Genomic DNA, 17,626 nt, shown 5'->3' with positions numbered 1-17,626 from the left:
TTTAAGGCTAGCATAGCTTAGTACAAAAATCTATTTTGCATTATTAAAAAAAATGGCATAAATTCCACAACTTTGGACTTTACACATTGTGTTAAATATCGACCTTTTGAAGTTACAGTAAACAGATTTACTTACCTTTAGAAAAAAAAAATCCTTTTCCTCTATTAGCTTAAACTTTATGCTAGGTCAAGCTAACTGCCTACTAGCTAGTACAGTAAGTCTGCAGAAAGCACGCAGTCATGAGAAAAAATGTTAGATATGTTAGATATGTCTTTTAAGACCTCACTAAGTCCAAAAAAGTGGAGCACATCAGTCCAGCTCTGAGGTCTTTACACTGGCTGCCTGTCCGTCAGAGGATAGACTTTAAAGTTCTGATGCTGGTCTATAAAGCTCTGAATGGTTTAGGACCAAAATACATCAGTGACCTCCTGACCCAGTATGAACCTTCCAGATCCCTCAGGTCATCTGGATCCGGTCTTTTATCAGTTCCCAGAGTCAGAACCAGACACGGAGAAGCTGCATTCAGCTTTTATGCTCCTTATATCTGGAACAAACTCCCAGAAAGCCTCAGATCAGCTGAAACACTCAGTTTATTTAAATCCAGGTTGAAGACTCACCTGTTCTCAGCTGCATTTGAATAAAGCACCAAATCCACACTTTTAAGCTTAAATTTCAAAACTTACATTTTAACTACTGATTTTATCTACTGTTCTGATTTTATCTGTTTTGATTTTATATACTGTTTTGTTTGTTTGTTTGTTTGTTTGTTAATTAGTTAGTTTGTTTGTTTGCTTGTTTTAATCAATTTTAAATCATGATTTTTATTTGTTTGTGTTTCTAATGTCTCTGTAAAGCACTTTGAATCACCTTGTTGTTGAATTGTGCTATACAAATAAACTTGCCTTGCCTTTTAGCCAACCTTTGAAAATGACACTTGTGGATTTTATGATGATACATTTTCATTATAGCCAAAAGTATATTGATTCAGGCAGATGCTAATTTGAAGCTATTAACAGCACCATAGTGTAACTCATAGTAAAACTACAGGCAAACATTTATTGAGGTTTTTTGTTAGTGTTTTTTAACTGAAAATTCATCTCAATCATCAAAACATTTTCATTTTTATTTTACAAATGATTTTTACAGCATTTTGAATACATTCTTATGTCAACGCGTGAACACTGAAAATGCTCGAACACATTTTCCCCTTGGGGATCAACTCCGACGCATCTGTCATTTTATTAATAAATGAGATTATGAAACCACATCTGATCCTTATAACCTCCATCACACCCCTCACCCATCCATGACTCCCCAGCCTTGTTTGGTCATCACAGTGATGGTTTACAGTTTCCTTGTTGGCGCCCCGCAGCAGCAGCACCGCCCAGCCCAGCCCGTGCCCTCTATGTGCCCCTGCCGGGTTGGCATCCACGTTGATGACCTGAATACCACGCTTGCATAGAAACCTCCCCCAAAACGGTCACCGCGGTTCATGTACGTTTGTTTATCATGAGGTGTGGAGGGTGTGTTGCTCAGGTATGAAAGTGACACCAGAGTGATGTGCATGGGTGGCATCACAGTGACAGTGTAAGTATGAATGTGTGTACATGTGTGTGTATACTATATGTTTAAGCATATATACTTGTGCTGTACCTCAAAATGACTTCATCGCATGTCTCTCATTGTCAGAGTATGTGTGTATCTTTGTGCACCATGTAATACTTCACTCCTTCCCCTTGAGGATTAGACCATTCATCTCCCGAAGCCCCTGTGTAGGTGTCTCACACGGTGCTAATGAGGAGAGGACGGAACAAGGGAGAGTCGGTGAGTGAGGAGGGAGAGAGAGTAAAAATAGACTATTCCGATGGCAGAAAAGAGGCGATAGTGATAGATAACCTCCATGTCCAAAAATCGAAGTATTGATGAATGAGGGATTTTCATGCCAGGAGCGATCGGGGCGTGGGCGGTTCTTTTAAAAAAAAAAAGAATACAGGGAAGGTAGAGATTGGTGCTTGCAACGCTGCAGGGAGGGAGAAGAACAGACGGCTTTTTTTTTCTCTAAAAGCAAAGCCAGGGACTCTTCCCATAACACAAATCAATTTACACCAGCCCGAGACATTGATTATAGCTGGTTCATTCCTCACATGGTAGCAGCAGACATCAAACAGACACTGTCAAACTTGTAAAACCACACGTCGTGCATCTGTGTGTATGTGTGTGTAGTGACTGTTTGTGTCTTCCCACTGTATATGTATGCTGTTCAGAGGACCAGATCTCTCTCCACTTCCCCAGTTACTCAAACAAGGGGATGGCTGCTAGGCAACGAAGCCACATCACATCACATCAGCCAAGCTGGGAGAGGGCAAGAGACATAGAGGGTTAGCGGGAGCGAGAGAGAGCAAGAGAGAGCAATAGAAAGAGGGAGGGAAAGGAGGAGGGAGTTTGGAGGCAGAAAACTGTGCTGGCAGTATTACATAAGCCAGCAGCCCAGTCCCACTGCTCACATTTATGTGGTTAGGCACTCGGAAGTGATGCCCATTAGTCACAAGTGACAAGGCAGGTGAAGATACAAAATCCAGCAGTGATTTTTAAAAGCCATTGTTGTTTATAATGGACGGCATTATGAACAGATGAGTCAAGCACCCCCCCCCACCCCCCAAAACACACACACACACACCCATGCATAAGTGCATGGATGAGGGCCTACTGTACCGTACAAACAGAAGATTGCTAACATCCCAGAGGGATCATTCAGAGGGAGCAGATACACATGTATTAAAATACATCATGTACACACATATAATGATGCCATATGGAATGACGTGTTCATGCTGGTTCTTTTGAAGATGAGCAGGAGGGAGTGTTTGTGCCTGCATAAAAAGCTACACCAGTCAAGGCCATCATCAAAAATACATCAAAGGTCCAAATAATAATGAAGTGGAGCTGCTGCTGTGATAAACAGCATGTACAATATCCACCTATCTGCACTGCCACATGTATCAGAACACAACAACATGCTTTTTATGTCAAGATGTAACTGGCACATCTCTGAATTTATGAACCCGGTGATTGCGATCATTAAAAATATCCCTCCATAGACTCCATAGGCGATTTACAACAGAACGCTACTTATGCTAAAATATTAACTTTCTATACAGCCGTTTTTTATATGCAAAGACCTAAAGCCCTCTCTTTCTTTATCCGCACAAACTGCATTAATACAATTGGTGGTGTTAGAAGCTAGCAATGTTCACATTGCTAGCTTCTAACACTATGGAGCTATTAAACTGATAATCCGGTTGTTCAGTGATGATGCGACGAATCCTACTTCCGGGCCTAAAGTAGTCTGCGTTTAATATGGCTTTTGTGTTGTTAACATGTTTAATGTTATGTATTTTCTTCTATTTGATCTCAAAAAGCTCCTAAAACAGTCAGTGATCCCTGTTGACCTCCCTCGGCTTTTATTACCGCTAATCATTTATTTAAGCTCAGTTTTTAAACCTTAGGATGTAACTACAGCACAGCCCATGCAGCAGTATATGAATGACTAACCTCGTATTGTGGATGGATTATCTCAGTTGTTCTCCTGGCTGAAGTTTGGTCCTTTTACAGCATCCTGCCATGTGATTACATTTGTTCCTGACCACCGAGAACACTCACGTTAACTTTTATCGAGTGGGAAAAAAAGTTAGCTTGTTTATATTATGCTAACCTAGCTAAGTCGCTAGTGGTCACGTAGCACATCATTATATACCAGCTAGCCCAACTTCAGTAACCCTACAAACGTCACTGCTGTTTAGTTTTCTGTCTTCATTTATGCTGGAAGTGATAGCAGAGCTGTACGTTTTAATTTGTTTCCAAAACCCCGCAGTCAGGACATGCTATATTGTATTTAGATAGAAGCTAGCGAGCTAACTCCCTGCTAACTTCTAACTCCGTTAAATGTCATAAATTCCGTTTTCATGGATGCCTGGATGTTAAACTCAATTGTTACACCTGGTAGAGCAGAACGCTGATCATTTTATTAAAGATGAAAGACTTTAGACAGTTTTTCAACTCTCAGTAATGCCATAGTGATCGTTTGATATATGGACCTGCAGCGGAGTTTAGGCCCAGACACGGCTAGTGACGTCAGACTGAACAATTGGATTATCAAAGAAACAAAGAAAGTTGCTGAGATTAATTACTTTTTCAAGTTGAGGTAAAAGTGATTTGTTAAACGGTTTGTTCTTTAAAATATACTTGATGAAGGAATGGCTAAAATTTTGGAAAACAAACTTAGAGTTAGATGAGTAAATAAATACCACTCAAACCTCTGTCCCTTAAACCTGAAGTCACGCTTAAGAAAAATATGAAACACGAGGAGACAGCTCACCTAGTTCAGTCCAAAACAGCAAAATAAATAAAAATAAATATTTTTCAGAAAATGAAAACTTATATCTTCAATTTAGTGACCTGCAGCACACTGCAGCACACAGGGATGGAAGCACCCTTCCTGAGACTGGTTATGCTGGAGGTCTTTCTTTTTTTTTTTTTTTTTTTTGGTTAACTGGGAATTCTCCAGACCAAGTGCACTTACTTGGTCAACTTGGTTTTTTCTTTTGGTTGAAAAAAGTCTTACTTTTCCCACAATTGATAATTAACATAGTCCTGCAAAGCCCCAGTTGGCAAGTGGCTGCTGGAGGCTGCTGCACCAAAAACCTGATTGTCATCATTATCTTGTCCGGGTTGTTTGTAATTTGCATGAAAGACACAACTTTTACTTCGACTTCGGGCAGTCTCGATCTTCTGTTTGTGTTGAACTTTTCAGTTTCACTTCCACTCGGCAAGTGTTTGCAGACAAGTTTTCAAACTACAAACCTGACTGTGGCAACCTGGTAGCAACCAAATCAGTCAAATCAAGGTCTTCCATGCTGCATAATTTACCTCTTTGAAACAAATTAGATGCTTGCAACCACCAGCCACTTACAGCAACCACTTGCCAACTAGTTGGGGAAATAGATACTATTTTATTTTATTTTGTCTTCAAATATTGTAAATACATGAGTGATACCAGTCTGTTCTCCCCAACAGCAAGAAAACAGACCCAATACCCAAAACTAACTTTTGATTTAAAGCTCATGTTTCCATTGTCTTTTCGTCAGCTCATCATTAGATTTTAGCCAAAATCTTCACCCCAACCCAAACCTCCATGCTACTGCAAGGCCGTCATCTCAGAGCTCTCTGGGGATGACAGTGAAGGGACGGACGGGACTGGAGGCCTCCAACTCCAGGGCTGTCAAGAAGCAGTCGGGGGCCTGGTTGCAATCCCGAGACTGAAGAGCTTCACCCAGTCCACTCCACGCTTCGTGGGAGGTGCTGTGGATCTGAACCGCATCACGCAGAACCTTCTCGCCTAGGTGGACACGCCCAGTTTTCACCAGCAGACGGCCCTAAATGAACAGAATGATGGAGAGGTGCAGGAAAAAATTGTTTTACATTTACGTGCATTAATGTCACACTTCATAAGTTGTTTTCAAAACCTTAAAACTCTCTATGCACAGAAAGAAGTGTCCTGCTTAGAAAACAAAAACTGGATTTTTCTAAAACCTTTGGGGAAAAAAGTAACTAACGAGCAATGTTCCCTCTAATTTTTCACGTGTCTGAGCGAACACACAAACTCCCTGAGCGATCCCTTTGACCAATGTGAGCGACATCAGACGTGTGCACTTACATTTATGTTAGACTACTTTTAATTAACTGCTTTAGCCCACTTACAATAAAAATTAATAAATAAATCTTGTTCATGAACTGTGTAGTATGTTAACACTATTGGAAGTAAAAACACAACTTACTTTTTTTTTATAATTTTTTTTTTATAAAGCTCTGACTTGTATTATGAGTATGAGTCTGTGGTCTGGGAGAGAGTCCTGTAACTCTCTGTCTGCAAAATACAGTATATGATGACCAATGTTGGGCAATTAATTATATAGTTACTTCTTCAAAAAAGTAACTCAGTTTGGCAAACAACAAAGTTTTTGCAGCTATTTTTCTAAATGCAGCCAAGGCGGTTTTTTAAAATAAACATTTCAAACTATTTACAGAACAATCAGCTGTTCTGCATCAAATCTGATGCCACACAAATTATTTGTGCCACTCCAAAACATAATTTCTGTCCACTATGAGATAAAGGAGAACAACAGCCTGATACCTGCAGGCCTGACAGCAGGAGATGTATCACTGCTGTAACACCTGTAACATTCAGCAGTCGCCTCGTTGTTCTGACACACACAACAAAACTATTGACTACACTACACACTAACTACACAAGATTTGTGCTAAACGTCTCAAATCTCTCACATCTCAAAACACCGCCGTCACTCCTAAAACTTCCCCCCGTTTCTTAACAACAAGATGCCACGTTGCCATACCATTTTTTGATTGGTCGACATGGTACTTTTTTGGACCAATAGGAAAGGCGGGGACGGGGGGGGGGTGTTTTTGCTCACAGGCCTTTTTGCTTATAAAACGCCGTTTTTACCGTTTCTTCCCGCAGTAAATATAAACAACGACAGTATTCAGGAAGAAAACCAAACATTGCATATTTTTATCACAACTCTGGTTTTACGTGGCCTATCAACACAATTTAAAAACTGGTATAAAGTCCACACTTTTTCCGTCAGTTGTTCCGTCTGTCCTGCTCACATCTCCAATGGTTGTACACGTTGTCATTAACGTGGCTTCACTCCACATCAGCCACGCCGCTTTGCTAACTAAAACACCGGTGTCGGCACATAAGGACGCTGTCATAGCCTGTCAATGACGTTGATTGGCTGCGTATATACGCATCGGCTGAACTATGGGATAAGGTGGCATTGTTCTAATCCCATATGGGAGCAGCCAGTCACTTACTGACTAACACTGCAAAACATGATTGTTGAAGTATTAATTTTAATTTCATTTCAGGTTAGTTTTTTTTTTGTGCACAACGCAGATTTTCTGTGCGCAGAGACCGTGCCAACAGTGCGCAATTGCGCACGTGAGCAGCTTAGAGGGAACATTGCTAACGAGTAAACTTGTTTACATTTTTATTTTAAGATAGCTGGGTTTGACACATTAAAACTGAATAATAATCACTTTCAAAAAGTTGGAGGATAAAAGATGACCTTTGGCATACTCTTCACAGAATGGAGATTTTACATTTAATTTTAGTACCTAGTTGCTCATATTATGTTTTTACTCAAAATGTCTACCATCAAAACGCTTTATGGCATGATAAGATCAAGCTAGCAGATGGTGGCTTTTTGCTAAAAACCCAAATCTTGGATTAGAATGCCTGCTGTCCTGCAGACGAGTCAGGATGACAAAAAACAAAAATGTATTCAGCTGGGATTGTACAGCTGAAGGGAGAAAATCCACAAATGATGAGATTAGGAGCGACCTTCTGCAGAAAGATGATGCAGTATGTTAGTGTGCACACAGTAACACGTGCACAAGCGCACACATACGCTGATGAAAACTGATAGCGGGCTTAGGGTTAGCGAGAGAGACGGCCTGAAGGGATCCTTTAAGTAGATGCGAGTTACTTGCTCTTCCTGCAGATGATTTGCCAACGCAGACTGTCACTTTTTGAATGACTTAACTGTGTTTTACTGGGTTTGGGTTTGTCATAACATAATTATCAATTAAAATATTTTCAGACGGAAATAATAAAAACTGTATTGTTTAGCATCTGTGTACCTTTTTTTTTTTAGCACAAATGCATGCCCAACACCGATAATCGAAGTCCGTGAGAAATCTCAGAATTATTGCGGACTCATTTGAACCTCTTTATTATTATAACAACAGTCACATGTTCCCAGAATGCTGTGTAACTCTATCCAGCCATACTCTACCGCTTATCTCCATTTGGACGCAGACATTTTATTCACCCCAGCTACCTCTTCCAATTAATCCAGGGGAATACTGAGTCGTTCCCAAGCCAGTTGAGAGGTATATTTTCTCCAGCAAGTCATGGGTCTGCCTTGGGGCTTCCTCCTGGTAGGACATGCTCAGAACACCTCGCCTAGGAGGCATCCAGTAGACATCCTACTCATCCAAGTCGGCTGGCTCCTTTTGATGTGGAGGTGCAGCGGCTCTTAAAGGACCGAGCTCCTCACCCTATCTCTAAGAGATAGCCCAGCCACCCTTTGAAGGACACTCATCTCCACCACTACAATAACTATTAGACAAAAAATTTAAGTTTTTCCCCTTAAGCAGCATTAAAAAAAAAGGATCCTCACTGATGTGAAAGTTACCTGAAAAGGTTTAATTCATGAGTTATTAAGTATTACCGCTATAATGACATTGCTCTACCAAGTATGATTTTGCTAATCATCTCCCACGCTAAATGGTGCCTTATAAAAACTGCAAATTGTCTGAATGCATACAGTGGGGCAAAAAAGTATTTAGTCAGCCACCGATTGTGCAAGTTCCCCCACCTAAAATGATGACAGAGGTCAGTAATTTGCACCAGAGGTACACTTCAACTGTGAGAGACAGAATGTGAAAAAAAAATCCATGAATCCACATGGTAGGATTTGTAAAGAATTTATTCGTAAATCAGGGTGGAAAATAAGTATTTGGTCAATAACAAAAATACAACTCAATACTTTGTAACATAACCTTTGTTGGCAATAAGAGAGGTCAAACGTTTACTATAGGTCTTTACCAGGTTTGCACACACAGTAGCTGGTATTTTGGCCCATTCCTCCATGCAGATCTTCTCGAGAGCAGTGATGTTTTGGGGCTGTCGCCGAGCAACACGGACTTTCAACTCCCGCCACAGATTTTCTATGGGGTTGAGGTCTGGAGACTGGCTAGGCCACTCCAGGACTTTCAAATGCTTCTTACGGAGCCACTCCTTTGTTGCCCGGGCGGTGTGTTTTGGATCATTGTCGTGTTGGAAGACCCAGCCTCGTTTCATCTTCAAAGTTCTCACTGATGGAAGGAGGTTTTGGCTCAAAATCTCACGATACATGGCCCCATTCATTCTGTCCTTAACACGGATCAGTCGTCCTGTCCCCTTGGCAGAAAAACAGCCCCATAGCATGATGTTTCCACCCCCATGCTTCACAGTAGGTATGGTGTTCTTGGGATGCAACTCAGTATTCTTCTTCCTCCAAACACGACGAGTTGAGTTTATACCAAAAAGTTCTACTTTGGTTTCATCTGACCACATGACATTCTCCCAATCCTCTGCTGTATCATCCATGTGCTCTCTGGCAAACTTCAGACGGGCCTGGACATGCACTGGCTTCAGCAGCGCAACACGTCTGGCACTGCGGGATTTGATTCCCTGCCGTTGTAGTGTGTTACTGATGGTGACCTTTGTTACTTTGGTCCCAGCTCTCTGCAGGTCATTCACCAGGTCCCCCTGTGTGGTTCTGGGATCTTTGCTCACCGTTCTCATGATCATTTTGACCCCACGGGATGAGATCTTGCGTGGAGCCCCAGATCGAGGGAGATTATCAGTGGTCTTGTATGTCTTCCATTTTCTGATGATTGCTCCCACAGTTGATTTTTTCACACCAAGCTGCTTGCCTATTGTAGATTCACTCTTCCCAGTCTGGTGCAGGTCTACAATACTTTTCCTGGTGTCCTTCGAAAGCTCTTTGGTCTTGGCCATGGCGGAGTTTGGAGTCTGACTGTTTGAGGCTGTGGACAGGTGTCTTTTATACAGATGATGAGTTCAAACAGGTGCCATTCATACAGGTAACGAGTGGGGGACAGAAAAGCTTCTTACAGAAGACGTTACAGGTCTGTGAGAGCCAGAGATTTTCCTTGTTTGAGGTGACCAAATACTTATTTTCCACCCTGATTTACGAATAAATTCTTTACAAATCCTACCATGTGGATTCATGGATTTTTTTTTCACATTCTGTCTCTCACAGTTGAAGTGTACCTCTGGTGCAAATTACTGACCTCTGTCATCATTTTAGGTGGGGAAACTTGCACAATCGGTGGCTGACTAAATACTTTTTTGCCCCACTGTATGTGATAGATTTTGTAGGTAAAAGGTTACAGGGAAAGATAAAGGTTTACAATGCAGCTAGCATGTCACACTAGGAGTATTTGCTTACCACCACTGTTAGCCAGTGGCATCCCACGAGAGCTCATAACAGACCATTAAAATTTGCCATTGTAAAAGGAATCTTTCTCCTTTCATGTTAAAGAGTGGTCTGCATCAATCCTTGAAATAACTACTATCTTGTTGCCTATTGTCTCTGGAAGCAAAATTTAACTCCGTTTCACAATGGTCTCACCCACAGGCCGTATCCAGGTCCCAATAAAAGGAGACCGGCAGCCTTTTCTGGTTGTTTGCACATGCACAACGTGGATAAACGTCTGGTTTTTGGCAGGAAACTGATGCGAGACGAGCATGCTAGACAAGCTGCTGTTAGCTCTGCTTTCACTGTCGAGATCAGTTACCGTCTGGCCATTGTGTGGAAACCTCTGTGATTTATGAATCTAACAGATAAGTTTGTTCTTACTATCTACCTAGGCCAAAAGACTCCACCAACACTTTAACATTAACATAAATCACTTGCTTGACTGAATGTACAAGATCAAACCAGCTGTTTTGTTAATATACCACTTTCATTTTTCAGTAATCGTTTTAATCCACCTGTACACACTGATGGTTAACCATGTCACACAGTTTTCAAGTCTTTCAATTCAGCTGTAGTTTTTATTTTGTAAATATATTTAACATACTTTTTAAAAATCGAGGTCAAGCCACATACCACTGATGTTAGTCATGCTTACGTCTCACTACACACAAGAAGCTGTGCACTCCAAGTGAAACCACTGGTAAATGCATCCTCCACTGGTCTCTTGTAAGTTTTACTCATTACTAATATTATCAAAGCCTCAACAAAAGACTTTTTACCAAAAACACAGAGACCAGCTTATATCAGATTCACTGTTTCATGTATTCAGAACAATGTTATGGCCATTACTGGCAATCGCTGTCATTAGTCATCTTAAATGTCCCTTTTTTGCTTATTTACAGCTCCACGATTTTTGGACTCTACTACAGTAGCTTTGCATGATTCACTGTTGTGAATAATCCCTATTATTTAATAGAGATGGCACGATACCACTTTTTTATGTCCGATACCGATATCATGAATTTGGATATCTGCCGATACCGATATGAATCCGATATAGTGTGTTTTTTAATCAATAAAACTGTTTTTTAATATCTTGCTGCATTTTGTATAAGTTCATAGTCAAGTTTAAATAAACAACAGCACTAAAGCTATTCTGTTATACCTGTGTGTAAAAAGTACACTGCGCCCAAAATATTTCATAGTTCAGCAACACTGATCAATCTAATAAACTTAAACCTGCTCCATCCTTCCTATTCTGGTATTTTAAAGAGTACTTAGCAGAAATATTAAGCAACCTAACTAATAGGGTTGCAAACTACCAGCAAAAAAAAATAAAAAATAGGGAACCACCCTCCACCCTCCACTTTGTGATGCTTAATCGATGTAATCAACTTTAATTTGATGCAGTGTGAAAAAAAAATGCACAGAAATAAATTATTTTTTCAAGAATAATTAAATAGATTCAACATCTTTCTTCAACAGAATTGCAGACTGCACAGATGGTACTTTCCCAAAGGAAAAAGTACTATAGCTTACTAGGGTATATTAGACTTAACAGTTACTATATACAGTAATGGACTTCTATACATTTTACATCAGATTAAAACTTTGGGTGTAAGATTCGGATAATTATTTATTAAAAGCTAGACATTTTAAATGAGAATAAGAAAGAAAAGTATGTCTTTGTGCCCCCTTTTCCCTGTTAATGCCCTATCGGCCCCCTTGGCTAAACTTTGCTAGATCCGCCCCTGCACAGTTACCAGCCGTCAGCTACGTAGAAAAAGATCCTGGTGTAGAAAGTAATATTAAATGAATTCTAACAACAGCTTATCAAGCTTAAACGTGCTGCTGTTGTTCAGCCGCTGGTTTCCTCTTTCTGGTGCAAAGTGGGCCAAAAACAAACAAGACAGACGGACTCGCGACAGAAAAGCCGATCAGCTGATCATTAAGCAGTTTCATGAAGTAGCGGCACTTGCTCCATATATCAGTTGTTAAGCTTAACGTGGGAATGCTTTACAAACATTCAGAGAGGAACTTACACACTTGCTTTACTTCTCTCTGGGATAACTTCCTCGGAGATGAAATGCTGGTTTGGTAGCGAGACTACAAATACACACAGCCGCTGTATCACGTGACCACACTGCTCCGACGTGCTACGGTTATGAGACGAGTTACGCCATGTCGCAAGTTTTGTGAGGTGCTTTTTTGATATTTAATGGATCGGATTACATTTTTTATTTCTCGCCGATATCCGATCCAGTAATTTAGGTCAGTATCGGACCGATACCGATACGTAATATCGGATCGGTCCATCTCTATTATTTAATACTGGGCGGTCATGTTGTTATGTAAAAATAAGGAAATATAACAATAATAAGGAAAAACTCTTTAAGCTTCACAAGTTCCAAACTTTGGCAAATTTTTAAGTTTACACAGATGGTACTAAATTGTCCAGAACATTCAAAGACATTGGTATGGTCCTGTACAGAACGTTATTTTCCCAAAAAGCTCATTTGCAGTGGGGGGTGACTATTACCTGAGGCTAGACCAGGAACTGTGGTAGGTATGCATGCACCCACTGGTTTTGCACTTCATGAACATACTCTATATACTATGTATACAGTATGTTCATAAACAATCCACGGTTTTCCTTTACAAAAAGCTGAGGAGAGGAAAGAATGAGCTATAGCTGGCACTTTTGGTAATCTGTAAGATCATTACCACTGATGTGCATATATTTAAAAAATGTATGTGCAAAAGAGAAGAACATTGTGGATGATAACTGTTGTCACCATGTTAAAGATCATACCACTGCTTAGGTTTTGTCGTTTTGTAGCACAGCTCCATGGGGAGTCTGACACAACACAACCTCATGCAACTGACCAACTGCACAGAGTCAAATCTGCCTCACATATAAGTATCGTCTAAAGGCGCGCACACAAGCTCCAGTGTCACATGCATACTCAAGGTGACAACAGGGAACGAGTCTTGCACAATCATCCCTTGACTTACTCTATCTGTTACACACACACACAGGCACACACACAAACACACACACAAACACACATACTCTGAGATGGCCTGAGGTCAGACAGACGAGTCTTGTTATGCAGTCTCTGCTCACAAGCTTGAGATTAATTGGGCTGAAATTCACAAAGCTGTCTAGGGGCTCTGATGCAACTTTCAATAAGAGTGCACACTCTGCCTTCCTTCTTTCCTCTGCTCTCCTTTTTCTCACTTCTGCTGGGTGGAATACATGGAAAAACAACAAAACTGTTGGTACGGAGAAATGCAGGATGTGCACACAGGTCTCCAAGCTTGTAAAAGTGTGTACAAACGTGTGCATCAGTGCACACATGTGCAGGGATGTATGATACAGTCCTTGCTGCTGGTTTGGTCACTAGCTTCCACATCTCACTATCTGTGCCCTTGTCTCCAAACTCACATTGGCTACATTGTTCCAACATGTTTTTGGTATTAACAGTTGACTACTGGACTAACACACACACCAACAGTCTTAGCCTTCCACTGTAACCTATATCTTTTAGGCTGTTAACTATGGAAAAGTTGATGTTTATAGGTCAGTCAGCTTAACCGTACTGTACTTAATATACAGTACTGTGTTTTACAGGAAGCCATTTCCGTATTTAACTGACAGACATTGGGTTCCAGTAAATTTCAGTGTTTCTTGTAAAACACTGAAAAACTGTTTTTTCTTCTTTAAGTAAGATAAAAGGGCAGCTTGTGGAATGTGGTAAGCTCAGAATAACAGATGGGAAATGTCTAACTTAGGGGTATGAGGCGATTTAGAGGAAGTATGTTTCTAAGCTGCTTGTTGACAGTTTATCTGTGAAACCAAGGACACTCCTGTGTGGCGACTCTGGCTGCAGCAGGGAACAGTAGTTAGGGTGAATAGTCAATATGATTAATAAATATAGTGACAACATTAAGATCCAGACACAACATAATGCTGGATTTGCTTGTAAAAACCAGAAGCTGAATTTCCACTTTTGAGCAAATTGACCAATTGCATCCCATCGCTGTTGTTTTTTGAGGAAAATCATAACGATTATGAGCCCCATCCACTCAACATTTAGGACATATTATGCTGATGGTTTATAGTGCATTCATGGAGTAAATGAAATATGAACTTCAATTCCCCTCAAGTCAGAATAACAATATATAGGAAGAACGTAAGCCCAGTTAAATTCATGTATTGTCAGTAAAAAATGAACATGCAATCATTTAACTAAGGCTGTAGTAAGTAGTGTTCTCACTGCTGTAGCGAAACAGGCCTAGAAACAATGCAATCGGCTGGAAACCTCCGGTCTCTGGGGTAAAATGTATATTTACTGCAGCGGTAGTTCTGATAACAAGTCTGGTAAAGCCTTTATCTTCAAAACAGACGAGCACAGAAGGGGAAAGAACAACATTCACACTTAGGATACTGAGCCATCCAAAAAAGCACATGGATGTGATTCCAGGACCAGAAGGCCAAATCAAAACTAGAGCTTGCTAATTGACAGTTATTAGCAATTAGTTGGCTCCCCTCTTTTTCTAGTGAAGGAAACGATAACGTTTCTTGAGAACAAAACAGAATGTGACTGGCACAAACTCAAGAGATGATTAGCACCAGCATCTGGCTCACAACAGTGTTAGTTATGTCTCAGTCACAGTAGAATAAAAACAACAACCACCTGTGACAAGTAAGAAAATCAGTGTCTGAAATGTTTTCTTTCTGTGACTGATTGTAAACAGTTACAGTGACAAACTTACTGCACAGAGGTTGACCAGCAATGGAATAAATGACAAATGGTGACCACTGTGGATTAATAAGGTAATTGAACAGGTATTTTGATGGGAGGTAACTTGTTGCCAAATAATTGCAGTCTGACTCAGACTGACTGGAAACACATTTTTGAAATAATTGCTATTTCATTCATACATTTAGACAAATTGTCAACGCATTGGCATCAATCTGAGTTAATTGGAGACAATGAGTGCAACTCAGCTGTCATGCATCTCTTTGCTGGTTTCTGACTTTTTGCAAATCTCATATTTCACCCTGAAGTTAAATCACTGTCATTTTTCTTTTTTAAGTTTTAAAATTAAGTTTAAATTCTGAATTTAAGTTTTAAATCTCTGAAGTCATAACCGATTAGATATGCAATTTCTGCCAATTTATCACAGTGAATCACTGTTTTATCCTAAACAGGTAACAGCTCTCATTTGATTGCAGACCGGTAGCAGACTGATAGTAGACTGACATCATATTTTATCTTCATCTTGACACACCAAACATGCTTTGAAGATGCCAACTGGCTGCAATTATTTACAAACCTGGTCCCCATCTTTGAAGCAAGCATTACAAAGCCAACAAGATCACATGGCCATTGTACTTGCTCGCAGGGGTTTTGGTTGCACCGTAGTCTCCAACAACTATATTCCCCAGTGTGACTGTTCACTACTGACCAGACAAGATTTTAAGAAAGCATTTTGCAACATCTTCTTTGGCAATGAATGCACAGATATGAGACTGAAATTAATGTCCTTGGAAGGAAAGCAAATGCATGTTTATGAAACTACTAAACTGAGAAATAATTTTAGAGAAAGAAGAAGAGGACAGATTCTTGCTGAATTATTACAAGAAGAGAAATCCAGACACAGGACATCCACTAATCAAAGGGCCGACACTCCTGCTGTCCACTTGTCTGAGGAAAACACAGTGAAAAATGCTGACGGTTAAGCCATTGTTGCCCAGTGTCATTGGTGTGCATGTGTGTGTGTGTCTGTCTTTGGATCAAATTTGATTAGAAATTCAGCCAGTACAAATAATATATTGTGAGTGAGTGGGAGAGAGAACAAACAAATTCAAAAGCATTTCAATTGCCATCAAATGTTTCTGGCATTACGTGGAGAAAACTGGTATCTAATAGTTGGTCTTTAATTACTCCCAGCCATCTGTCTCCAGTTTTACCTAAAGCTGATCTCAGTGAGCTTGGCAGCACAGGTTTGTTTCTTTTCATGCCGTTTAAGCACAACCGAACTGAGCTGAGCCAAACTCTACGAGTGGGCACTGGTGTTTTCATCAGTCTTTCAAGCCAATTTTTTTAAGCAAACTTTTGAAATGCTTCAAACTACAAACAACATTTAATTAAGTGAACGTCCTTCGACTAGACTGAAGAGAAGGGGGGAAAAAAAGGCTTCCTGGATGTCGCAAACAAGCACAACCAACAGAGATTTGATTATAGAATTGATTAGCATTGGGGAAATGAGTTCTTGTTCTTTGGTGTCAGCATTATTATATTATTCATATTCCATACAGTACAAAGACAAAAAGAGGTTTTTGTAATACTCTAGCATACCAACCGCAGCTAAGCAGGCTCCCCGGAGATTTATTAAGAATAATATTCATTCGATAACTTCTTCATTACCAAAAACTTTTTCTGCCTCAATTGTCCGTAGTCATCGTAGTTTGCATACAAAGTACTTGGATACAACGCAGCCTAACTCTTAAGCCAAACATAGATTAAAAAGGTTTGTGAAGGTAGAATAATGGTCACATACTTAAAGGGCATAAACACAAAATCATTTTGGGATAAGATGATCATATGAATATTTTCACAGTTTTAAAAAAAGGAATAAAAAAATTAACGTCTTTGAGACAGCGGAGAGACAGATGAACTCTAAATTTGGATTTTCAATCTGCTGTTGTCAGCCGTGCCGCCTACAGAGCTGTGACTGTCCAGACAATCCAGGAAATTAGAAGTTAAGGTACAAGTGGCTATATAGACCTGATCTAGAGAGAATTAAATGATCCTACAGTTTGGTATAGCACTCAAAACCATCTGCTGATCTATACACATCAACTACACACGAACAAGTCATGGCATAATACCCTCGCATTCAACCAAGACGAGAGACTTTACTTGAACTTTTAATCAGTCAAGTCTGGACGGGCAGGTATGGGCACAGTGAGCCAAGATTATTGTATTTACTAGAGATGGCACGATACCACTTTTTTATGTCCGATACCGATATCATAAATTTGGATATCTGCCGATACCGATATGAATCCGATATAGTGTTTTTTAGTCAACAAAACTGTTTTTTTTAAATATCTTGCTGCATTTTGTATAAGTTCATACTCAAGTTTAAAACAACAACTACACTAAAGCTATTCTGTTATACCTGTATGCAAAAAAAAATATTTCATAGTTCAGCAATACTGATCAATCTAATAAACTTAAACCTACACCATCCTCCCTATTTTGGTATTTTAAAGAGTGCTTAGCGTAAATATTAAGCAACCTAACTAATAGGGTTCCAACTCCCAGCAACAACAAAAATAAATAAATAAAAAATAGGGAACCACCCCTCACGCTCCACCTCATGATGCTTAATCGACGTAATCAACCTTAATTTGATGCAGTGTGAAAAAAAAAATGCACAGAAATCAATTATTTTTCAGGAAATATTAAATAGATTCAACA

The 17,626-nt window shown here is 39.9% G+C and overlaps 1 protein-coding gene across 1 annotated transcript in view; it reads right to left on the bottom strand.

Annotated features, from left to right (window-relative positions):
• Window positions 1-1,078: 1,078 nt before the first annotated feature.
• Window positions 1,079-17,626, bottom strand: part of ttc7a (tetratricopeptide repeat domain 7A) — a 70,736-nt gene continuing 54,188 nt past the window's right edge. The window contains exon 21 of the mRNA XM_085297594.1: window positions 1,079-5,432. Within this exon, the coding sequence (XP_085153720.1) occupies window positions 5,214-5,432 (219 nt within the window). The 3' untranslated portion in view covers window positions 1,079-5,213. The remainder of the gene's footprint in view (window positions 5,433-17,626) is intronic.

Source organism: Mchenga conophoros, linkage group LG13 (genome assembly GCF_057382185.1).
Source record: "Mchenga conophoros isolate Kocher_MC1m ecotype Shallow Benthic linkage group LG13, M_conophoros_male_GT1.1, whole genome shotgun sequence".
Classification (NCBI taxonomy): domain Eukaryota; kingdom Metazoa; phylum Chordata; class Actinopteri; order Cichliformes; family Cichlidae; genus Mchenga; species Mchenga conophoros.
This window is presented reverse-complemented; position numbering and strand designations above follow the sequence as displayed.